Genomic DNA, 26,625 nt, shown 5'->3' on the forward strand with positions numbered 1-26,625 from the left:
TGACCCCTTTGGAAGTGCTTGTTAGACTTAAGTACATTACATCACACTACTGACACTTGTACGTACTGCACCTACCACACTGCTTTTAAACAATACAAATATTCGGTTTGTGAAACATTTCAGGAATGTTCCGTGCTAAGCTAAACAAAAGAAGAAGAACATTGATATAATCTTTGTTTAAAAAATAGGAACACGTTTAACCTAACACTGCCAGTCACCATAAAACACAGGTCTCTGTAACAGACCAGAATGACGATGGAATTTCCTGCACCATGTGGGGACACAGTGACCATATAAGATTTAAAATGTCAAATGCAAACTGCTAGTGACAGCTGGTATTTTTTTGTTTTGTTTATTTATTTGTTTGTTAGCAGGATACTACTGGCCATATTGAAATGTAACACTAATTATGTTAACATTGTGAGATGGTTCCATTCTGGTAAACAGATTTTTAGCTCTAAATGTTGTAGAAACGTTTACAAGATTAAGAAAAGTTAGACTATAGTGGAAATTCACAGGGGAACCAATTAGAACAAGGCTCAGGAGGTGGCCAGGGGGACTTCAAAAACACACACACACACACACACACACACACACACACACACACACACACACACACACACACACACACACACACACACACACACACACACCCTCTGTTTTATCATAAAGAAACATGAAGCTAGCTTTGTTGCTAGTGGTTCTGTATGTCTTACCAAAAATCAAAGGCCTGTACGGTCCCTGCTGTAATAGAAGACAGATCCAGCCAGAGACCGCTCCAGTAGGAATATGCTGAGTCCAGGCAGACGCCTCGCATTCCAGAAGTTTGAACTCTGCAGGGGAAAAAAGAAAGAAAAAAAGTGACAGAGCAGAAACAGCAGAGTGTGTCTGTGGTCGGCAATGCATGAATTTATCTGACTCAGCAACTACACTCAAATGACCTGCATGATATTCTATAGTACAAGCAATGTTAAAAAAGAAAGAAATTAAGGGTTAAAATGTATAGACAATAATTCTCAAAAAAAACCACAATCGAAGAAACTAAGCCTGGAGCTAAACACCTTTTCAAGATGTACACTTAAACTGATACATTTGTTTATTAATATTTGCACATTGTGACACTGGTTCAATGTATTTCCAGTTGTCTGTACTTACCACCCTCATGCATATATTTAACACTTTGGATGATGAAAAAATGCAGCCCTCGCATTCATTTCAATGAAGCAAGCCCTGCAGAACAGTGTTTGCTAACACTTGAGTCGTCCGGCAAAAAGTTAAACATCGCTTACATTTTGCCAAACCATAATTAGGTGATTTATAGCCAATTGAATACATGCAAGTGGATGGTACTCACATTGTAACCTAAATGCTGTAATTCTACTAATATGGAATTATATGCTAAACCCCGAAGTGTGCATTTTCAACAAGCTAAAGTTGAAAGAAGTACAGTTGAAATGTACAACTCTGAATCTACATGTGACCAGCAAAGTGCAATGGGATACAGCAGCTGTTTCAACACACCTTATAAAAACATAATGTTCTGTGCTTTCATAGTAGCTGCTTGACTTGAAATTTGGCACTGCAATCTAAAACAACCCACTTCCTTTCAACAGAAATCCTGTGTTTGGTTTTACACTTCCCTATTCAATAAAAGTAATTAGTAACTAATATGAAAAGAACACATATGAAGGATGAAATCTTGCCTCAGGGCATTTCCTGGCATTATAATGTGGCATTTGGAAGGCTTTTATCAGCTGAAGCAAAGAGAGGAAGTCAGGGTAAATAAGGTTAAGTGTGAAATTATGTTAGCAGAGTGCAAATGTTCTAAAGAGGGAGGTAATGTGCTGCGGGTGTGTTTGTTTCGGGATGTGAACACAGGTGGCAGGGTAGGACCTATGCCAAGATGACTGAAAGATAACTAGATGTTTCACTTTTACAAACAGAAAAACCCTAAAAGGCCAGTTTAAGTTTGAATTTTTACATCAGAGCTGGGCACAGCGAGGGTGCAACAGGAATAAGGTGTAATCTACACAAGGATCTCGAGACTCTGATTCAGACCTTATGAAGTGTGGTTAAATGTGGCGTCAGTGCCAGTTCATTAGATGGGGAAACACCGTTCTCTCAACTGTTGTATACACTTACTTAAAAGTAAATGTAGGCCTTGTAACTAATTCACCAGCATTTACAATGGTATGATTTAGCTTGAAGTGAATATACAGTATCTGCACTACTTGTTGTTCGGAGTTTGATTTTGTATGGTTTTTGCACTTATTGTAAGTCGCTTTGGATAAAAGCTTTAGCTAAATGATATGTAATGTAAACATCTTGTGAAAATTCAAGTTGATTTCTTTTATTTTTAAACTGCTTTTGAGCTATGATAGAGGTGTACATATGTTGAGAGTAGTAGATGATCAGCTGGGAATGGGTTAATCTTAAATGTACCACACTTATAACAAGAGTACAGGATGTTTCAGGGTTACAATCGGTGAATTCCACTAAGCCACTTCAAGTCAAAAGTCTGGTTGGAGAAGTGATGACCACTTATTGTGGACATGTGTTACTTAAATGGTACCACAGCTTCAATAACAAACTCCCGGGAAAATCCCACTCGATCTCTTCTATCCTCGATGTTTTCAGCCTTTGGCAATGTAACGGTTTAATGCTTTGTTATCATGCTCCCCCTCTGCATTTGAAAGGTTAGTCTGGCGATGCTTTTGTGGTTTCAAACACTTGACGTTTGTGTTTGGAATGTGTTCAGCTGCTGACACTGCTCGTCTCAAGAAAAATCCAAGTCTGAATCAGGAGCTGTTGCTTCCTGCATGCTAGACTGTGGTGAGTAAGAAGCCCCTGCTTTTCTTAGAATAACAGCCTGACAAAAAAAAATGACCTCACTTAAAAAAAGTGCAGACTGCAGTGTTTTGTATGACGTTAAACGATACCAAATTAAGACAAAAACACCATTGCTCTTATCTTATGCGGGTTTAATATTGATTGTTTTATAAAAGATCATTCTGAAGTGTGTATGGCAAACATTTATCAGTATTACTAATTCAGAACAGCCATGGCTTATAACTGGGAAGAATGTAAAAACAGGAGCACCCATTTCCCCGGGCGTTGGCAGTATTGACAGAAGGCCTGAGGGATGAGGTAACTACAGGCGCTGTGCATATCGCTGAGTTTATGTAGAAAATGAAAACCAGAATATACATTACAATATAAAGGAAACAAAAAAGAGATGGTGAGAGTTTCCAAGCGGACCTAGTTCCCACATGACAGGATATTATTAGCCATGCTATGGTGAAGCTCCACAGATGGCAATGTCGGCCTGTTGGCCATCGCTAATCATTGTTTAAAAGACATGCGTGAGGATGGAACTTAGAGATTCAGAGAATTCTCCTTTAGCGTCATTTCCATGGAATTTGGAACATTTATTCTTAGAGCCAAAAAGAGAAACTATGACGACTTTGGTGATCCCCTGATGTTTGGAGCACCACCAGCAGGTCAAAGTGTTCACTAATACAGCGAAACATCTGAAAACGTTTGATAGTGGCATGACAAAACATCTATCGATAAGAAACCTCGGGGAATATGCAGCTCGCAACATTTTCTATCAATGTTTCGGAATTCAGATTTCAAGCAGTGGCAGCAGAGGGCAGAGCAGGGGTCTTGATGGATAATCTGCTGGTATTAACATAGAAACATATTTACAGAACTGGGAGGCTGCCTCTTAAGATCCAGAGGTGATATAAGCTGCGTCTCTTTGTTATCTTCTGCTCCACATCACATCTGTCCATTTGGATTCTCATCGGGCAAAAAACACCCTGCTGCAGAGTGGATTCTCCTCAAGTTGGTAAACAAGGCATCAGCATTGGAGATAACTGTTGACATGCAAATAAAACAAGATGTGGACGCGTTATTTCCATTAAGCAATGGTCTGCACTTTGGTTATCTTGTTGATAAGTGGTGGAGATGACAGCTAATGAGAAAAATATGTTCTGACCTTTTTCATTGTCTACGAGGTCACAGTCATTCGCTCCGGCACTTTTAACAGAGGCCAGATGTCCCAGATGGCTGGCCGGGCTTTGCACAGTCAGCAGATCTGCGAGCGGAGCGTGAGCTTAGCATGAAACACTGACACGGCTCACCAGTCCTCCAGGGATGCAGCCGAGGAAACCTGCAGAGCCACAGCCCTTTCGTTGGGCTTCTGCCAGTATGAAGTGGGACAGTTGCTACATTACATGGGTTGACGGAACGTTAAAAGGCAAATTAACTTGTCAGCATGATCGGCTTTTTATTGTCTTTTTCCCTGAGTTGTTGTTGACTGTATTCAGAGTATTCGTCTAAATCTCACTCACAACTACAAAAGATCAGTTATTTGAAATACTGGACAAAACACAGGACCAACAAACAGCTTTCTGTGAAGGAGGAATTTATTTTGATAATCTCTTTAGGATGCAGCCAACACCATGAAGGTTAAAAACTGCAGATGATCCGTCTAAAAGTGTGTGTTTTAAAAAGGTGAGGAACCCGCTACCCTCTAACAGCCTCAGCACTACACCAAAAACAAACCCTGAAAAACAACATTTTGTCGACACAGAATCAGATATCCGACATGACAAGTGTCCATTGAACTCATCCCTTAAATACTGCGGTTTCTTGCTGTGCCCCGTGTGAGGCTGTGCCCCCGTGTGAGGCTGTGCCCCGTGTGAGGCTGTGCCCCCGTGTGAGGCTGTGTCCCGTGTGAGGCTGTGTCCCGTGTGAGGGTGTGTCCCCGTGTGAGGCTTTGTCCCGTGTGAGGCTGTGCCCCCGTGTGAGGCTGTTCCCCCGTGTGAAGCTGTGCCCCCGTGTGAGGTTGTTCCCCCGTGTGAGGCTGTGCCCCCGTGTGAGGCATGGGTTCCTTTAGTCAAAGCAGGTTCACCTCTCTCTGTTTTTGCTGTACTGTGAGAGTTGAAAATCACCCCAGGGTCCACTGTTAGGGGGGGAAAACCCCACAATCGAACATTACTGTCTCCCATAAAAGACACGGCCCTCTTTCAAAGCACAGTGATCTTTTTTTTTCTTCAAAGACTGGCAAAATGTGTAGCTTTGTAAAAACAAATAGAATATATTTCTACATATACAGTATATAAAGCTTGTTAAGAACAAGTAACAAAAATGACCAGAGTGATGTAATCAGAAGGCACAGCGACACCGTAAACATTGTGTTCAGTTCGTCCAAGAATAGAGAGATACCAGGAAGGGCTGAGTGTTCCCAGAAGGCAAGGTGTCAGCCGCTCCTGCAGTGGCAGTCGCTCATCAACATGAAACGTGAAATGTTGCACTGGGACTGTACGCAGCACCCGATACGAGCTTTCCTCTAACAACATACAGACCATTGTTGCACCATCACTATAATTGAATCTCCTTTAAACTATGACTGTCTATAACAAGATGGCCGTTCTTCGTTAAATGACAGTCTTCTTCTAACACAAGAACATCCAGGTGAGCTAAAATGTGGCCAACGCACACAGAACCCTGGGTTTTTGCTGAAATGTTTTTATTGGAGTGCATCATCTTGAATGTCCCTCCCTGCTGGGTGAACAGCCTTCACCAGTATGTGCTGCTGTTGGCTGGCTGAAGGAGCTGCCGAGTCATTGGTCACCGAGGTCTAAAGTGAGGGCCTGGAACCAGCGATCATTTACGCGTTGTCATATTTCTGCAGAGCCTCCTCCAGCTTGCCTGTGATTTTTTGGAAGAAGGCGATCTGCTGCTGCAGGTAATGCTGCATCTGGGCCTTGAAGTCGCGCACGCGGATCTGGTGGAAGTGCTGGATCTCCGCCAGCGTGGCGACGGAGATGATGTTGCAGCGGTTGTCGATGCCTTCTGCCTGCGCCCGGTCCATCTTGCCTTCCTCCACATGCTTCTGGCTCTCCTTCACCTTCGTCAAGGCTCCTGTTGGGGACAAGAGAGTATTTATTTATAAAGGTGAAATCATCCACATACTATTTAAACCAGTGTGGGAAAAACTGCACACTAAGTAGACAACAATGTTCCTTAACAGATGAGTTGTATTACTTTTAGCATTTAACTCACCAAACAGTTATCTATAAAACTCTTTCACAGGAAGTTTCATTAATAATCTCATTATTATTTGCTATTAAAATGTAGGAACACAGCTTGACAGTACATCTATAACTTCAAGGATTCAGCCTTAAATAGTTTGTTCCAAACTTCCTGAGAACCAAGGTTATATCTGTGTCTAAAGTAAGAGAATTTGAGTGGGCCTTAAACATATCTATTACATTATGTCACTTCAAACAACCATTTAAGGGCATGTTGCTGGCAGTTAGTTACCATGTCAGTGTGGTAAGAACTAGCTATCGTCTAGTGATGAAACCATGGCAATGCGTTATTACCATGATGTATACAATGATCATGAACTGAGGGGTGCAGACTTTTTCTCCAAACAGCTCTGGCCTAAAAGTAGCACAATATCCTGTGTGTAGCTATCAATAGCATAATTAAAACCTCTTTCACAGGACTCTCAGGTCATAACTCGGATGGAATCATTAATAAAGTCAGAGACATCGCCATGAAGCTTTTTCAATACAACTGGATACAAAAACAAAGTCCACTCTTTATGGAAGTTTAATTGTAATTTATACGCTTGATATTTGTCCCTCATTGTCATTTGGCGGTTATTGATGTTGGACATTGCTTTGATCAAAACAAGTGATTTGAACTAAATCATGACAGATGGCACCTCTGTTACGCATTCAACACAAAACTATACCTTGCAAACATGAATCTATATCACACTCATACTGAGAGTCCCCCCTCTCCGTTCTGCCAGTATGAGCTGACGCTGTCGTCACTGTGGCTGACCTTTGTGGCGTAAGAGGATGGAAACATGATGGTTTACCAACCTCACACTCACACATGTCAACCGTCACGGCTGCAGTTTTGCTTTCTGCAAAATAAGCCTTCAGCCATACTGGTGCCTAAACTAGAAAATAGCCGACAACTTTTCAGGCGGATGGTTTGATGGGAGCGGAAGGCAGGGTCAAACACCAAGAGCAGATGACCGCTGACTTATCAAACTCCTGACCAAGTAAAGTAAGAAATGTCATGAGCCGTAGAGTCTGAGCTGAAAAGAAACAGAAACTGACAGGTTAAGACCTTCTGTCGGATCTAGCTACTTTCAAATGTGTACATGCCACAGCTGGAGTGAAAAAAACCTCTCTGGGCTGTGACATGAATGCTAATGTGGGCTATGCATTTCTTAGTGTTTTTCGAAGAATTTGTAATTGTCAAACATGATTTTCTGATGTTTTACTCTATTTGTAGGCCAGAAAAATCAAATGTGAAATGTCCCCCCCTTTTTAAGTAAATATGCAGCCCTTGGGATATTTTAAGTAGAAATAGGTGGTGAAGCCAAAAGCCTCATTGGAAAATATGCACACAATACCAGACCGACCAATGAATCAAGTAATGAGCTTCCAGACGAATGTTTCACATGAAACTTTAGAACTTGATCGGAAACTTGGATGGTTTTGTCCCTTGATGATGTGCCAGAAACGTTTGTTTACTTAATAGTTGTGTACTGTGACGTAAATGGTGTAAACATTCAAGGCGTCATAGAAGAAATGAAGTAAGACTAGTGTAACTCCATCCGTGGCTTAAACAGAGTGTCATCCCCGACATTATGGCGGAGTGTGAAGGTGACACATGTTCCCCTAAGGCACGCAGCAGTACTTCCTGTATTGGCCTATCATGGGATATTCTTGTCATTATGTGAACTTAGTCACCAGCAGTCGGATGTAAGTCTGATTCAGCCTGCTTGTTTCCTGAAATGTGAGACCACAGAAACCCTTCTGACCTAACCCTGCACTCGTTTGGCTTCCGTCGACCCTTAAAGCTAACAGAAATACCTTATGACTGCCTGCTCTTACTTCAACTCACAACTATTAACACGTATGGCTTTTTATTGGAGCAGACAAATAAATATGTTGAGAAAATCTCCAAGAAAATGTTTCGCCTTCCCCTCCAATGTCTGCGCAGTTAGATTTGTGGCTGCAGATCCCTCAGCTGCAGCTTAATCCCAAATCTTGGAAATTCCTGTAATGCACAACAGAACCTGACGGAAAGAGAGGCAACGGGAGCAGAGACAGGAGGGAGGAAGAGAGAGAGACGCAGAACACACACAGCTGTCCAAAGACTTAAATGCCAGTCCCAGAGGTGTTTACATGTACCTTAAAGGTCTCTTGCTTCCTGTGTTTTAAAAGCTCACTAATGGACTAAAGAGGAATAATTGTTGCCATGGAGACTTTATGAGAAAGGCAGGAGTTCAGTCAAGACGATGTGTCAGCAGACTGTAACACACAGAGAGCCACATCCATTTCACAGCTGCCGCAAGTAAGCTTTGCAGACCTGCTGCAGAAACACAAATACGATACTGTCGAGTAGATATATAGAGGAATTCCATTATAGTTAATTAATCTTCTTGATGTGTTCTCAATAACTTGACTGTGTAGTCTATGAAATCTCATAAAAACAGTAGCATTGAAATTTCCCAGAGACCAAGGTGAACTCTTCCTATTTCTTTTTGTTTAGTCCTTTAACCTGAAATACATAAATGTCCTATCATAAGTATGCAGAAGCGTCACAGTGAGAGTTTATAATACAACACACCTATGTGTATGTCTTTGTAGTAAGTGTTACCTTCAGATAGATAATAAAACAAAATGTGAACTAGGGTGCTCAATTAATCGTATTTTAATCGCGATTACGATTTTGGCTTGCAACGATTATGAAAACAACATAATGGAAATAAAACGATTATTTTTTTTAATTGGTTTTTCAGTTGGATTATACTTAGAGTTCAGGGTAATCAACTGTTAAAAACATACTGTTCAACATGTTTTCAAAGTAAATGGATAATCGTTTTTAATAATCGTGATATCAATTATTGACCCAAATAATCGAGATTATGATTTTTGCCATAATCGAGCAGCCCTAACGTGAACACATAGGATATTGAGCCATGTTGTATTGCATCTGATGTATTGTTTCACAAACACTGCTTCTGCCATACTCTCTGTCGCATGGTACTGTAATGAGTGAATAAGAGGACGTCCATTTATGAGATACATGTTCCTGCTTGAGAAATTAATCCTGATGAGCGCCTCTGAAAAAAACCTTGGATGTACAGAGGGAGGTGGCATGGAGCCTGCTGGTCTCACTGGAGGCTGCTCTCCAGCTCTTACATAATCCCTGATTACACAACGCTCCTGCAGGCCTGTGACCTGAACAACCAGCGGCAGTCCCCGTCTCATCGCTCCGCCACCTCGTGCATTTAAATAGCCTGGGTCAATATAAACTAGACACAGCCAAAGTGTTTGCACAGGAGTTTCAGCTGATAATGCTGACTCAGCAGGAAAACCTGACCTCTTTATAAATGGGTGCTTTCCCCAAACCCGCCTGGCATACTTTGATCCCTTCATGTGGGGATAAAACAGTGATGAGATCAGACTAAGTATAACTCTCAGTGACGTGCTCAAATGGTCAAATTAACAAGGCAAGGAGAAGACATAAATAAAGTAAAGATGGGGATAAAGTGGGTCAAGCAAAAAGCTTTTCACCAAATGACTTATTAACCTAATCTTATTTCATCACGGTAGGCTTAAACTTACTCTCCTCTAGTACTGGAGTTGTGTTCTGTACGCAGTCTTTGCTTGATAGCAAACTGATTGAATTAGAGGGACAGACCATTGTAAGCTACAGTATGTGAATGTGATTAAGGACATCAATCAATCAATCAATGCTCATCAATGTGTGCTCCTCCCTGGAAACTGTCTATTTCCTTAGCCTGATGGATACTTGACTTGACATGTTTGTTTTTCGCAACTGAATAAATCATTGTTCACATAATTTGAACTAAATTCATAATTTGCCCTGGTCTAAAGTCAACTAAACATTTTTCCTTAAAGAAACACTGCAGGCAAGATCAATATTATCTCATTGACTAAGCAGCATAACTGGCTGTATTTTAATATTCTCTTGACAAATAGACGATGTTAGCTGTGACAAAAAAAGCATGAAAATAAATGTTACATCTCCAAAAGCCGGCGGAACATTTTCAGACTGCATGTATACAGATAAGTTTTACAATTTCATTGACCCATTCCTCTAAAGCAGGGATCACCAACTACATTTGTCCAAGGGCCAAAATGTATCCAATAGACCAGGGGTGCCCAACCAGTCGATCGCGATCGACCGGTCGATCGCGGGGAGATTCCCAGTCGATCGCGAGATGTGTCTAAAAATAGAACAACAATATTCTGTTTTATCGTTCATGTCCTGTAACATAATATTCCTGTGGCAGAATAATGCACATGAACGCATCAAAGTTTTGTGATTGGCCGGCGTGACCCCATGTGTCGGGGCGTGGCTGGTGAGCAGTGGGCAGTGCACTCGTTCGCTAACGTTGTCCGTAGGAGTGACAGTCCGCACACACACAAGACCGCAATTATGGCAGAAGCAAAACATATATAATTGTCACTCCGAGTGGGAGGATGATTATTTTTGTATCTATTCCAATTCAAAGTGCATCTGTCTCATCTGCAATGCGAGCGTGGCTTTATCGAAGAAGGGTAATTTAGGAGCGGCATTTCAAAACAGTGCACAAACGCTACGAGACGGAATTCCCTCCTAATTCTGCCCTACGCTCCCAAAAGGGGAGGGGCCTGAAAGGACAGCTAAATGCACAGCAGTCCATTTTCACCAGGCCCAACAACAAGAGCAAGGCTGCTTCCAGAGCATCTTATCGTGCCAGTCACGTTCTTGCGAAACACATGAAGTCTTTCAAAGACGGCGAAGTTGTGAAAGAAGCATTCCTGGAGGCTGCAGATAACAGAAGCATTTCAACAGGTTTTTGATATGATAAAATCATAGGCCTGTGGTGCAGTGGGTTGTGAGTTGGTATTCGGATCAGGAGGTCACAGGTTCAAACCCCACTGCAGTCAGCATGTCGTTGTGTCCCTGGGCAAGACACTTCACCCCAAATTGCTCCTGTGGGGATTGCCCACAGTATAGAGTATGTAAGTCGCTTTGGATAAAAGCGTCTAACAAGTGTCATGTAATGTAATGTAATGTAATAAAAACTCAAGTTGGATACCGTTATTAATCAGCTGTAAGTTTGAGTTTGTTTGAACTTATTCATTATAATTATTGTACAAAATGGTATAAGAATGCAAACTTAAATTGATTATAGTCCATTATCAATTCAGGTTAAGAAACTAGTGTTGCTTGCATCCTATTTTAAAGGCATTTATTTTTATACTCTACTAAAATGCTACAAAAAAGGGTTTGATTCTATTAATTTTGTCTTTTTTATTGCACTGTTGCAGCAGATTCCTGTGTAGCTTCAGATCTGAGTTGTCTTATTAGTAAGCCGAATTTATACTTTTGTAGCAACACTATTTTTATATAATGGCAAAGAAAGGGTTCAGAGTATTTTCTTTTTTTCCTGTGTCATATGTGGCAGCACTGTTCAATGTTTTTTGAAAACATTACCCACTGTAGTATGTGACGTGTGAATAAACTCCAACTCTGTATCAACAACACTGTTGTGTAACTTCAGTTCAATACTTGTATGTGTGTAGATTAGAAAGAGGTAAGAAGGATCTGCAGTATTTTATGAAGTATTAATCGTACAAAGGTCAGTTTTATACAAGTAGAAGTGTGTATTTACCTGGTAGTAGGCTGTCAGTAATGGCTACGCCCGTCTATTTGGACTGGTAGATCTCGGCAGACTGGCAACTTTAAAAGTAGCTCTCGGTTCAAAAAAGGTTGAGCACCCCTGCAATAGACACTATCGCGGGCCAGCGATTTTGATATAGTCCAGAATTTTGAAGTTGTAGACCGGGGGGGGGGGGGGGGGGGGGTATTGAGTGTTCTGTAAACAGTTACTAAATACTGAATACATGGCTCTGAAAGTAATCAGAATACAGTTACAGTTACGTGTCTTAAACGTTGGAATCGGGTCTACTTTAACATTTTCAGATTACTTTTAGAATACTTTCTTTTTCCATAACAGATGGGTATGTTTTGGTGAACAGGAGACACGTATTTGACTGTTTTAATGGCTTATCAATAACTCAAACACAACATCTTGGTGTCATTCTGGACAGCTCCCTCTCATCTGCACCCCACATAAAAAACATCACCCGGACTGCATTCTTTGTACTGCCTTAAAACCTTTCCTTAGAATATGTTATGAATTGTAAGGTGTCCTTGCGTGCTTTGAAAGGCGCCCCTAAATAAAATGAATTATCATTATTATTTATTATCTGAAACGATGTTATAACTTTTAAAACTTTTTCCAGTCACTTGCCCCAGGCATTCAGCACTTTGATTTGATCCCGTTATGAAATGTCATCATTTCGACAATAAAGAAATGCTATATAAACGTTATCTTGCACATTTTATCTACCCATCTCCGTTTCTAACTTTCAATATATTTTAAAAGAGATCTCTCTCTCATCTGCGTGCGGGGGCGGGGCCTCACAGACACACTGCATCTCTCTCGCTCACAGACATGCTGCAGCGCTGTGCAGTGTGCACACAGTTCTGCCGGTAATGAATATTACATTTTGTGAGGACATTTTTCCACCAATAATTCCAATAAGTATTCCAAAATGTATTCACTTCAGGTTTACGAAAGTAACTGTAATCAGATTACTCGTTTTTCAAATGTAACGCCAGCTGAATACAGTTAGCCTACTTGATTTTTGTATTCTGATTACGTAACGCCGTTACATGTATTCCGTTACAACCCAACCTTGCTTCTAGGCTACTGTCCCGCAGCTCCTGCCTCTCTGTTGGACTCTGTCGCAGCGGGGCTACTGCTGTGGTGCGGAGCGCACAAACCAGACTCTTCACAAAGAAGGATCACTTCTTCTTCAAGGCAGGGAAGGTTTTGCAGTACGCAGTCTACTGTCCCGCAGCTGCTGCCTCTCTGTTGGACTCCGGTACTGCACACAGTAACCACGCCGCAGTCACCCCTGTCGTGCGGGCCGGATGAGAATGTCTGGCGGGCCGGATGTGGCCCGCGGGCCGCCAGTTGGTGGTTTGATTGATTGATTGATTGAAAAGTTTATTAACAGCTTGTATATTGGGTACAGTACAGTACAGCTCAAAACATACAATTGTTAAGGGGATGCAGACCAGAGAAAGACTTTCGTCTTGTTTACATCAGGGTCCCCCATTTCCAATTCATCATGATGGTCACTGCTCTAAAGCTTCAATAATGCTGAAGATAGGATTTTGTAGGGTAGTTACTTAATCGAAGGATCTATACAAACGATCCAAAAGCACCACTTCAAATCTTGTTTTTACCAGAGATGTGCTCATGCAGTTAAGAATGTAAAAATAAAAATGACCACTCGGCTAAAGAAGTTTAGTCCATTGTGACCAAAAAGACCGATTTGTCCACAAACAGGGGGCAGCCCTATAAATAAGCGTATTCTCTTACAAAAACAAATAGTGTCTTTGGTAATCAGCCAGAGCCAACCCCTAACTTTGGACTGTAAGCGGTGAGCATTTATAAAAACATTCTCCACCCTTCCTCTTTCTCAACAACCTGTAATACAAAGAAACAGAAAAACCCTGTTCTTATCTGAAGCTGTGTCCAAGCAACAGTAACACATTATGACAAAAATAAAATATACAAAAAATAAAGGGCGGGAAACACAATTATTTTCTGAAAGCTACACCCGATATGATATCGATATCATGAGCCAACATTGTCCCAGTCGAGCTCAACGCTAATGGTGTCCCTGAAGAGAGGACGATCAATACGGTGTGTTCAGTGTCCGTCTGTGGGACAGCTCACATTTCCATGGTTCTTTCCAAGGGGACAAATAAAAACCTGCCTGGTGTCACTCTGCGGTCCTAATGAGACAGATACAGTGAGCTAAAAATGGCATTGTTGATAAGACTAACAAGCCATGCTTTGATAGGTTTCTCCTAAAGAGAGCAGAAATGCAAAAGAGATCATCTTAAATAGGGAATGATCTCACCACGCGTATTAGCATCAACCTGCACTTCTAAAGCGCATTTGTCTTTCAGATTGACGTTAAATCTTGATTATTGCTCCACCACTGCACGCAAACAGCACCATACAGTAGAGTCCCAGCTGACCTACTTGGCTCGCTGAGTCTGTGACCACTTCTGTTATGAAAAGTATACTCTGGTCTGTGAACACCTAGCCTCACTCTCAAATGGAGACTGCAATAACCCGCACTTCATAAGAGAGTAAATGCACTTGTGGGCGTTTCCTTCACACCTTTAGGCAAAGTAACACAAAAAGACAGATGGGATAGTCGCACGCAGTGGAAAAAGGAAGTGTTTTAATTAGGGCTGTCAAGTTAACGCGTTAATGCAAAAAAAATTTAACGCCACTAATTATTTTAACGCGATTAACGCATGTGTATTTTTTTTCCTTGGCCGCCCCGTAGTTTCAGAGCACATCGAGTTTAAAATACCATCTACAAGCTGATGCTGACAGCCCCGCTCCTGCCGCCCGCTTGTGGCAGACCACACTTCCACGCTCACCGGCAGGCACCGACTGGCTATTGGGAGGACCGGGAGGGTGTGTGTATGTGTGGCCCGAGCGAGCGAGAGAGGGTATCCTTACGTGCATTGTTGTTGTTAGCATCTGGTGCTAGCTAGCTGCGCTAACGGATATGGAGCTGTTGATTGCAGCGTCCAGGCAGCTCCCGTTCGAGCATATGCCTTGAGTTGCACATAGCTCCAACGATCCATCACACACACACACACACACACACACACACACCACACACACACACACACACACACACACACACACACACACACACACACACACACACACACACACACACACACACACACACACACACACACACACACACACACACACCACACACACCACCACACACACACACACACACACCACACACACACACACACACACACACACACACACACACACACACACACACAAGTTGTATTGTATTATTGAATGAGAGAGGTTCCAGGTTGAATTGAGGCGAATATTTGTAATGTTCAGAGGTTGTTGTGTTTAATATTCATGAGAATATTTGTCATTGTTCAAATGATAATAAACATTAGCATAAAGCATATTTGTCCACTCATATGTTGATAAGAGTATTAAAAACTTGAAAAATATTCCTCTAAGGTACATTTAGAACAGATAAAAAATGTGCGATTAATTTGCGATTAACTATGGACAATCATGCGATTAATCGCGATTAAATATTGTAATCGACTGACAGCCCTAGTTTTAATGAATATATGAAAGACTAAAAGGGAGAAGGCAGACACATAACTCAGAACATGTCTCCAGGTGTATATTTAAGCTCCCATTGCTACAGTATTGTCTTCACATAATGATATGCCAATGGTATTCTTACTAATTACAGATATTTCACTGCAGTATTATAACAGTTGTCAAGTGCTGGAGGATTAAACAAAACCTTTGAGGTGAGTAGACTTCAGAGCGTAAATGTCAAATACCTTAGCAAAGGTTCAACTTATTTGCATAAGTTGAACCTTTCTCCCTGGGAACATGCAGGCAATGTGAGTAACAGGCAGCCATTCAGCTGCCATGAAGGAGAGAACTTTTGAAATCCTTAATGAAACGCAGGCGCATTACCTGTTGCAATATATCACTGTCACTATGTGGCATAAATGTTTTAGCATCTTACAGATACTGGTATAATATCGCAAGTAAAAGGCAGAACAGTGTGAGTGGTTACACAAAGACTCTGCTTGCTTTTAACCCATTTTGTGTTTAACTTTACTTCAAGGGCTGTCGCAAAATCAAATCACTACAAGACTGCTGTGGGCAAAAATAATAATCACAATGACAATATTTTTGCCATATCTATTAAAAAATGTAAATAAATAAAAAGGATTTACACCCACTTGTGTGTGTTGCATTAGTGGAGGGAGATTAATCGAGAGCATAAAGATACAGAAACAATTTTAAGAGGAACAGGAACATCATAGTCTTATAAGATTAATGCCAGTATTTAGTTATTTAAAGGTATGTTGTCATCGATACCGGTATATCCCTCCACTTCCTCTATATATAAATACATTATGATTGCCTTCTTCTCTTCCCTGATGATTAAGGAGAAAAGGAATGTGTGCATCACAAAGAAAACAGGCTCGACCGGTCTCATCATAAATACAGAAGCTAAACAGCTTCAGTGCACTAAAAACAAGATGAGATCAGAGTCTGGGTCTCAATGTGTTACAGGCAGCTCCTCCTTTCATCTGCTGCGTGCCCTGGCTCTCCTGTCAGCTGTGTTGCAGTGAGGTTTCACTGCACTCTGCCATCTTTTCTCAACACTGCCCACAGCGACTTCTTCCATGAGTGATATCAAATAAGAGTTTCTTATCTGTGGTATTAGGCCGGGCTTATCACATCTGAATGGCTGTGTGGCCTTATTTGGGCTGTGTGGGGACGACGTGGCAAACCTGATTTAAGCTGACTGGGAAGTTTGTGTCCCAGACAGTGCAGACTAAACACAGTCTGTCCTGTTTCCCCAGTGGTGTCTATTGTGGACTGAATGGGCCCAGTGTTTGCAGGGGGACCCATGATAGACCAGGATGTCAAAAGGCAAGCATTCATGTATACCTGGTCAACGAAAGGGGGGAGTTCTGAATAGTGCATAAAAAGACCATCTTCCCACCATGATCTGATATAAACATAAGTGATGGAGCGAGATGGATTAGTTCACATCATAGCACTAGTACTTGTTTGGATTTGAAATGGAATACAGTTTGAAAAGAGACCTCCTATATAAATATTCAGAAAACAGGCAGCCAAATATAACCCACATGGAGGAGAAGCAGTTTGGATTGAGTTGCATGTTTGCTTCAGGTTATCATTTACGCAGGAAGCAATTGTGTCACATACAAACATATGATGAACAGCAGCGGTGCTTCCCTCTAAACACGAATGCTACAATGCTGAGCCTCTTGCATAACAGTGTTGCCTATCATGAGAGTGACATTTTGCCCCACAATGAGAACAATCATTGGGCTGGGGTCGTGTAGGAGGAGGGATTAGACTAGTGTAACATTGACACTCTGTGCAAAAACAACAGAATATGTGGACAATCATTTATAAGGGATTATGCTGCAATTCCTTTTGGGTCAGCGTTGTGATCAGCAGGCCAGGTCGGACGTTCTCCGCCTCCAGAGCACTCGCATGAAACACTATGCATGTAACACAAGGTGGGACAAACAAAGCATGTCAACGGATTCCCAAATGCAAACATCGCCTATTTGTTTTGCAAAGTGACATAACCTGTAGGGAAGTATAACCTGACTGCTGTTGACAAGTCCAACACACTACCTGAAACTAAACATGTGTTTATCTTTTAAGGGCCAGCAATACCTTTGTATTTACTTTATGACACCAGCAGTACCATGTGGTTTCCTGTCTACATTTATACATGGGGAATCTGGAATTGACTAAATCTCTGGGGTTGGAAAACATTTCATTGGATAAATAAGAAATGTCTCCTGTTGTTGTTTTAGGATTGGAATGATGTGTACCTTTGACATATTCCTCTGTAGTTTAGTTTACATTTAACAATTATTCTCAATATTCACTAATGTGATGATTATAAATGTATAGTTTGTTCTAGAACATTTCACAAAAATGTAAAAGTGTCAATCCTAGATTCTTAAAGTCCAGTGTGATGTGTTTGAATGATTTGTGTTGCAAGTACAAAACCCAAACATACTCCGTTTAATATGATATCAAACTGAGAAAAGCCTTATTTGAGGGGTTGAAAACTGCATTTTCTGATTATTTACATTTTTGGAGATTCATTTTCAATCGACTACGACGAATCCATTAGATGACGAACGTTTTTTTCCCCCTAAATGTTCAATACTGCTTTAATAGTGTTGAAGAAGCAACAATACATTGAAATGTGATGATATAAATCAAAAGACATAAAAAAAAGAACATCTTTGGATGTTAGAGGCTCCTGTGAAAGCAACCAATGCAAAATGATACATCTGTGTGAGAAAGGAATGAAATGTGTATGACAGCGTGATTTTACCTTTCTGGACATGGATGATGTCTGGGTAGTTTGCCAGGTGTCCTTGGTAAAGAGCTAACAAATCCATGATGGGGTCGAGATCTTTGCTGGGCTGCTCGGCAAAATACTCTCCGATGGATTCGTACGCATCTCCAGTGAAGGAGATGGCCTGGTTGAGTCCCGAAGAGTAAGCCTGCTGGTCCATTTCAAAGGCTTGGCTGAGGACCTTGAATGACATCCCCACTTTCTGATACTCCTTCTTAAAGCCAGTGATCTGCTTGCGGGCAAACTCGTTGGCCGTGGCGTTGAGCTGAAAGGCGCTGTCGTCCATCCTTTTGGTGAAAGTCTTGAATCCGTCTATCTTGCTCTCGACCTCCTGGAAGTCAAGCGGAGCAGCAGGGGGGCTGATGGTGAGGAAAAAGTTGGCTCCAACCATCTCGTCCTTCTCAGCCTTCCTCTTCCCCAGCTTCCAGGCCTTCTCGTCTGTGCTGTTGCAGGTCAGGAAGTGCTGGAACACATCACACCTGGCCAGGACAGGGTGGCTGATCATGTGGTTCATCCACCATATGAGGCCTTTCCTCCTCTTGGAGATGAAGTCCTCCTCGAAGCGCCCCGTGGCCTGCTTCTCTGGGATGTGTGGCACTGAGATGACGGGAAACTTCTCCACCAGCCGAGCGTACAGCCAGTCAAAGTGCTTATACCTCCTGTTCACCTGGTTCTGTGTGTGGGTGGGGGTCAGCTTGTAGGACATGTAGCTCTTCATGCCCTTGAACTTAGTCTGTTTAGTTGGGTCGTCAATTGAACAAGCGAATGGGTACGGGTTCTCCTGCCACTCAGGGCCATACTGACCCATTATAACGCAGATTTTGTCCCCATCTTTCACAAAGCCTGCGGCCTCCCCAAGCACAAACGCCTCTCCTCCTGACTTCACAAAGGTGGAAAACCTGTTGAGGTTTCTACTGACTGTGGCAGAGCTCTTAGCTTGCTGTGCGTTACCTCTTGACATTGAGGATGTTGACACTCTATAAGTGGATGCTCGATTACCTGCAAAGTCATGATACCCTCCACCAACAGTCCCAGGCTCATCTGCAACAGTGGAGCTGTCATCCCAGTCATCATCCCAGTCATCATCGCTGCCTTGGCTGGGCTGCTGGTAAGTGGGCTGCTGCTGCTGCTGCTGTGGTGGTGGTGGTTGTGTGGGGGCTGAGAAAGAGGCGATACTAGGAGCAGACGGTTGTGTAAAGTTGTCAACTTTATTCTGAGGCTTGTAAGAGCCGTCGAAACCTTCGGGGGGGATGTTTGCATATCGCGAGTCAGGCTTAGCGTCCCCAGATGTGCTGCAGCTGTTATTGTTGAGCGTGGAGGCGGTGTCGGTCCTTAGGATTTCCACGTAGGACGCGGGGAACAGACCCCTCTCCCCTTTGCTGTTCACCCCCTCAAACCAGCCGTCAATATCCTGCTCGCTGTACAAAGTGAGGATTTCGCTCTCCTTCACCGACACCTCCCCGGGGTTTTCAGAGCTGAAGTCGTATAGCACCCTGGCTTTTAGCGCCATGTTCACTAACAGCTGGAGGTTGAGACGGGCAGCGGGCTAACTTAAGGCTGGCTGGCCGGGCAGGAGGGAGACGCAGCGGGCAGCCAGACTAGCTCAGTCAGCCTACCCGAAACTACTCTCCAAACTCCACGTACAAACTTCTCCTTCGTGAGAAAAAAGAACCTGTTTTAATTCCTCTCTGCGTGGTCCTTCCTCTCGGTCAGCACCGAGAGGAAATTGTGGTTATTTTTTAAAATCAGAGGTTGCAGCGTGTGAAAGTGCAGCAAAGGTATTTTCCGCTACAACAACATTCATGTGTGGGCTCCTCCAGTCTCCCTCCGCTCCGGCTCGGTCGCTTCTGCCTTCACGCTGCTCAGCAACCGCACGTCGACCAGGCTGAATAATCGAGGGCGGAGCTACAGGATGCGGCAATCCTACAGACAACACCAATCAACCGCCTGATGTGCTGCAATAAAGTACATCATCCAGACGAGAACGTCATGTCCCTCAAAAATAATGCATACTAACCTCACAAGCGTGTGAGAATGGGTTGTCAAATTCGTGAAGAGTTTATTTGAGGGCTGGGAGATAACAGTGGGAAACGGTAATGTCTCAATTTGACGCTAATGCAAACAATTGCATACCATGATAAAAAAAAATACTGAGTTCATGGCTGTTAGACTACGTAAAAACAGTGCAGAAATTATAAACCCTGTAGTAAAACTAAGCAAGTAAAAGTATTAATACGCATTAGCGTCAACATATGCATTAACTAGCAAAGCTAGTAAGCTCCCTCAAAATGGTGCCATATAGCCCTTAGCTAATTGAACAAATGTTAATATTCAACCCCTGGATGACACGTTTTTTTGGTGTAACCTAATACCTATCAAAAAATACTTATAATGTCTATTTAAATACTATTACCTCAATCATTTCGGAATTGAAATTCATTAATAAATAGCCTACTATTACTCTTACACATTTATCTGACACCACCCTGTACCTGTAGCCTATATGTGAATACTTTTATAACGTTAAATATTCAAAAACTTGTTTTGTTTATTTAAAACTCTTACTGACTAGTAGGTTTACAATTTCATATATATATTTTGTATCATTATTAGACACAATCTAACATTTTATTTAGAAAGTTTCCATAAAATGCATGCATAGAAGCAAGAAAGCAGCAACAAATCAAAACAAAAAACTACACATAATTTCCAGCAAATACGTAGGTTGCAGATATCCACACTAACTTTGGAATACAAGTGCACATTTGGCTGCTAAAACCCCACATGTTTGCTATGAAAAAAAAGCTACAGAAGAAATGACCTCAAGAGTCCTCAGTGTTAGCTACTGCCTAGTTGGGAACCAGTTGCCCACTTTTATGGCTGAAATGTGTACTGAAGTATGGCAAAGCAGTCAGCTCTGATCTTTTGGGTTATCTTGTTTTCATATTGTATTCATCACCAACAGAGCGGCCGGACATAACTTATTTTAGAAAACATTTACTTTTATAAAAATGTAAAAACAACATGGGCTTTAAATAGAGCACCCTGCAATTGGAATAATATGCTTTTACCAGTCATAGAGCAAGAAGCCCCATCTGGTTTAGCCATTCAAGTTCTGAATGGAATACATTAGACTGTAGGTTGGATGTCAGGCTAACCCGGGATCTTCCCAACCTTTGTCATCTCTCATCAGCTGAAAGGAATGTCACCTAAGAAAAACACCAACATCAGTCTGACTTGTTAGCTCATGACTCAGCAGCACTCACTTACTGCATGTCTGCATTTAGGTAGGTAATCAAAAATACTATCACCAACAATCACTGTAAAATAAATAAAGACATCTCTATGTCTAAAGCAAGCAGCTATTCTGACTTAGACATGTCTTCACCAGTGTCCCTAAATGATTCAACAAAGCCCTCCAAAATAAAAATGTGTAGCTACAAAAGACACACAATCAATAAACATATTTGTGGGTTGGATTTTATTTGGTTTAATGCAGAAAAACATATCATTATTTTATAAGCATGCAGTCAGTTTAGATCTTTATTATCCCATTAGAGAATATTTCTTTGCAGAAAATCTTTTTTATAAACATAGCATTGGAACACAATAAAAACACAACAAGATGGAAACGTGGCCGTATCTTGGCCTTCTAAATATTTAAACATTTATTATGGGAGAGTTTGCTTTGGGTGGAATTATTAATGAGATACAATTAAGTTGCAATTGTAACATATCTTGATCAAATCTTTAACTGTTGCATGTAAACCAGCAGAAAACCACACTTTTGCCTAAATTCTGCAGCTTAGGTAGTAAGATTTTGAAAGCCAATATCTAAAAAAATAAATAAAATGGGATATGCTTCATGAATTGACATTCCAACAAACGTTCAAAACAATAAAATGCGATTCCAGAGTGAAGGAACCTCTGACATTGGTCAGGATACAGGTGATATAATGTTTAATTGTATCCTTTAGATTGGATAGATTAGACATTCATTTGATTGATCTAACGGTGCATTTAGGACACAGCTTTCTCCAATAGCTTCAGAGTTGGATTTCAATAAAAACTACAGGGAATCCAAGTTAAAACTATTTCTTTAAATGGAGCGTACTGCACTGTACGCACTGCATTGGCTTTCGCACCCCACTGAAACTAAGCCTAAACTGAACATTGTTTTCTTCTAATAAAGGCTATAATAAAATCCAACGGAAACATAAAGCGTTTGAATTTATTATTTAGGAGTCATATTTGCACACCTCGAAACACCTGTTACATTGACTGACCATTTCCTTGTAAGAAAGATATGCTAGACAACAGAAGGCCTGTAATGTTGGTGTGCTATTTGCTCTGGTAGACACTGCCCCCTTGTGTCTGTTTTGAGATTTGTTCTACGGTGGCCGGCAGGTGCAAACGCGGAACAACGGCCCAAAACGCATACATTAGCAGGAAACACCTGCAAATAATGAAGTGAAAAACAAACAAACCCTGAAAACAAATACAACAGAAAAACGCTGCATATACAGAAATGATGCAAACTAAATACAACACACAAACCCCGAAAACAAACGCAACAAGAAAACGCTGCACGATATGCAAAGTCCAAAGCACGTACAAATCCCAAAACACATTTAAAAAAAAACATTCCGGAAGTGCTCCAGGCCTCTAGGGGGCGCGCTACGTGGAACAGATTGATGTAATACCAGACATAGAGAGAACGAACAAGAGTGATGGAAATCGGGAGGAAATAAAGTTCTTATAATAAAGATATAAGAAGGTACGTTTTGTTTTGATACATAGAGCGTCATATTTATATAGCTAGCGTTAGCGTGCCTAACTACTACACCAGCTGAGGAGAGGAGAGCTTCACGTGAAGAGAAGATAAAGTGAGGGAAGAACATTGTTAAAAGAGATGACAAATCAAGTGCAGGCAAATAACACGGGCCATAGTGAGTACCGCGGAAAAAGGACATTTGAATTATTAGCAGTTTGTTTATATGTATGTATTTGTGTATAGATGTTGCAACTATACAGAGCTTTAGCAATTACCTGTAACTATGGTCATGCTAATAAAGCTATTGAATTGAGAGAGAGAGAGATGTGACAACATGTGAAGAGGGACAAAGTAATGACAGGAGAGTAGTGTGCATTAGACATGCTCAAGAACAAGAGAAGACATTCAAGGAGAGAGAGAGAGACAAAACACAGATTCAACGGTAAACATGATGTATCTTTCTATTTATTTAGCTAACCACTATTTAGACTATGTGTTTTTGATTGACTTGATTAAATGGATTTACTACATCAATGTATGTCTTTTCAGGCCGCCATGTTTTGTCCTTTCTGTGGCCAACATCTGGGGACAGTTCAAGTGTTTTGTGGCTCCTGTAGCAAAATTGTACAGTTTTTGGCAGAAGTTGAACACAACAGTAAGTTCACTTTTTTTTATTGTATCTGTTTCAAATTCAAGAAATAAGGATTCAACACACTACTCTGTTTAGAATACTAATTGGCAGATGCATACACTAGTTATTAGCATGAAGGACCCATTTTTTCATTGTCTGTTTATGTGAAATATGTAGAAGCCATCATTAAATTGTAGACCAATGCATGATTAAATACACAAAACAGCTTATGATTATACATTCATAATTGTGTATTAGTTCTATCTTTATAGAGAACATTATACATTTAGAATCAGATTTTGAGACAGTGAGCGGCTGGGAAAGTCACATCGCCATGGGGCACAAACAGTTGCTGACGTGATGTTTTCTTCATTCTCAGGCATTCCATAAGGAGGGTCAGGAACTCACGCTTGGGACCACCAGTGTCCTCTCCATCCTCAGTGTGTCCCTCATCATCAGTGAACTTAACTGACATCTCATGAGAGGGATCGAATGAGGCACCTTTGAAGCCGCGGATTGCTCCATCCCATACATTGGCTCTATTAATATTGAACCTGCTGCAAGATGTATTTGTTCTTTTTGCAGAGAGTTCTGCAACAATGTGTGCCGCAGTCAGGTATTCTGTGCTGGGAAAGACAAAGTGGTGTATTGGAATATTAAATGATGAAGCTAGTAATAAGATTTACAGTATAGAATAGACAACTTAAGTGGTAATAGTAACAATTAATATCTTTGCTCCATTTTGTCTTCTGGCTCAGACTGGCTATCAATAAGGATAAGTGCATACACATTTGTGTAGTTGCTGCAGTGAGAAGACAGTTGAATAATTATTTTCAAATACATAATATATGCATGACAGTCATATTTACAAAAGGATGTCGATCCTCTTCCTGTTTTTTTTCCCATACATTGGCTTCTAAACTGACAACAGCACTTTTGTCATACTCCTGCACAACCTTGTAAACATTTGAAATGGATGCAAGAAACAATATCTGATCTTTGAAAAATATTTGTGGGTGTTTTTTGTATCGTCTTCACTAAGATGTCAGATGTTGTGGGTGTCATTTGGAAATGTATGAAAGTATAATTGTTCTGCTTCCTGGCAATGTTACCCACTGTGATTGGAGGCTATACAAACAAACATGTAAAATAAAGATACACACCACACAACTGTGTCACGATGCAACTGTCAACATCGTCTACCTATAGAAGTGGTTCTGACCCGGGGCAGACTGGGCCTCTTCCTGGAATGGGGTTGGTGCTCCATCCTATTTTTACCCAGGAAACAAGTGCACACAAAGGCATTTATTGATTTCATGTTCACAAATTCAAACCTACATGGTATAATTACATTTGTAATTAGTCTTACCCGATCAGACGCTGGTTGTGGGTACCTGAGAGGTCTGATAAAGGTAAACAACAAATATATTCAAACTACTGTACTGTTAAAATATTTTGCTTCTTGTGGCACAAAATAATATGTTGACAATGTTTTTATTTTACCCTGAATGTTGTCCATTCGTGGAGTGCTCACTTTTGGAACATTTGGAATGTCCCACACCTGCATACACACAAATGACCGACTGAAATAAAAATAAATTCACTTTAATTAAGAATAAATGCCACGATAAATCCAAGCTGACCAAGGTACATTATATTGTTGATCGTCCTTTAACTCACACATTAGGATTTACATTGGGGCACAATAAACCAACTCCTCTCTGCACCTATAATATATATGATGTCAAGAGTTACATTTAGGTGCACACACAGTGCTGTCTCTTGACTTGCAAACTCTTCTTTTACCTTCTTATATATCGACTTTTTCCACTTCGATCAACTTTGTTTCCTCCGGCTTCAATTTGCAACACTCTTGTTCGTTCTCTCTATGTCTGGTCATACATCAATCTGTTCCACGTAGCGCGCCCCCTAGAGGCCTGGATCACTTCCGGAATGTATTTTTTTAATGTGTTTTGGGATTTGTATGTGCTTTGAACTTTGCATATCGTGATATCGTGCAGCGTTTTTTTGTTGCGTTTGTTTTCGGGGTTTGTGTGTTGTATTTAGTTTGCATCATTTCTATAAATGTAGCGTTTTTCTGGTGTATTTGTTTTCAGGATTTGTTTGTTTTTCATTTCAGGATTTGCAGCTGTTTCCTGCTAATGTATGCGTTTTTGGCCGTTGTTCGGCGTTTGCACCTGCCGGCCACCGTAGTTTTTAGATGGGGGGATAGTCAATTCTTCCAAATATGTAAAAATAACAATATTGATAACATTAAGAAATAGAATAAATAAAGACTTCGGTTCAAACCTAAACTGGAAATGTAAATGTAATGTTTCTAAACTTACTAAACACTATACAGTTTGTATCTGACCTAGTTGCAGTATTATCTTAACCATAAAGTAACCACTGACAATAAGATTGTAAACTATGATATGCCGGTATAGCCCTTTTAACCATAAACAATCTTGGGGGCACCTGTAGGGCAGGTGGAAGAGCAGATGGGTCATTAATATTAGGGGCGTCCTTCCTTCTGTCCATGTTTCAAATTGTCCTTGAGCAAGAAATAGCTTGTGATGTGTGTGTGTATGCGAGAAAATGACTGTCTCTTACAAATAAATATAACGTCAACCACCTTTTTAAATCAACCACCTGAGTCTTTAATAAAGGCCACCAGATGTCTCTCCTCTCACATTTGACCCTGACGAATAAATAATACTATATTTGATTTATACGTTTGAATATTCTATGAAAGTAAATCTCTGCTTTTGTCTCTAAACAGCCTTTATACCTCTGCAGAAGACATCCAGTTCCCTATGTTCAGGGAGATATTCTTTTAGCACAGCTCATTAAATAGGTATTTAAACCAATAGGAATTACTTCAGTATGCAGCTCGCATCACATTTTATCCTGTTCATTTTGTCATATTTGGTGTTCCAAATCCAGCGAGGGTTTTCTGTACTGACTTTTCACTGTAGTGGTGTCAGTTAGTCATACATTTATATTCTCAAGCACTTACTGGAAGTAAACAGTGTACAGTTCTTGATACACAGTAACACATACATGGT

The 26,625-nt window shown here is 41.0% G+C and overlaps 1 protein-coding gene and 1 long non-coding RNA gene across 2 annotated transcripts; one reads left to right on the top strand and one right to left on the bottom strand.

Moving 5' to 3' along the window:
* Window positions 1-2,964: 2,964 nt before the first annotated feature.
* Window positions 2,965-20,021, bottom strand: snx18a (sorting nexin 18a). The gene is made up of 2 exons (XM_034237003.1): window positions 18,129-20,021; window positions 2,965-5,931 (listed from the first exon to the last, which is right to left on the bottom strand). Exons 1-2 carry the CDS (start codon window positions 19,660-19,662, stop codon window positions 5,678-5,680), a joined length of 1,788 nt encoding a protein of 595 aa, XP_034092894.1. The 5' UTR covers window positions 19,663-20,021; the 3' UTR covers window positions 2,965-5,677.
* A 2,625-nt stretch (window positions 20,022-22,646) lies between these two features.
* Window positions 22,647-24,997, top strand: LOC117560219. Its single transcript, XR_004571131.1, has 3 exons — window positions 22,647-22,929; window positions 23,476-23,581; window positions 23,937-24,997. It is a non-coding gene; the product is annotated as an uncharacterized LOC117560219 (long non-coding RNA).
* The last annotated feature ends 1,628 nt before the right edge of the window (window positions 24,998-26,625 follow it).

Source organism: Gymnodraco acuticeps, unplaced genomic scaffold (assembly GCF_902827175.1).
Source record: "Gymnodraco acuticeps unplaced genomic scaffold, fGymAcu1.1, whole genome shotgun sequence".
Classification (NCBI taxonomy): Eukaryota; Metazoa; Chordata; class Actinopteri; order Perciformes; family Bathydraconidae; genus Gymnodraco; species Gymnodraco acuticeps.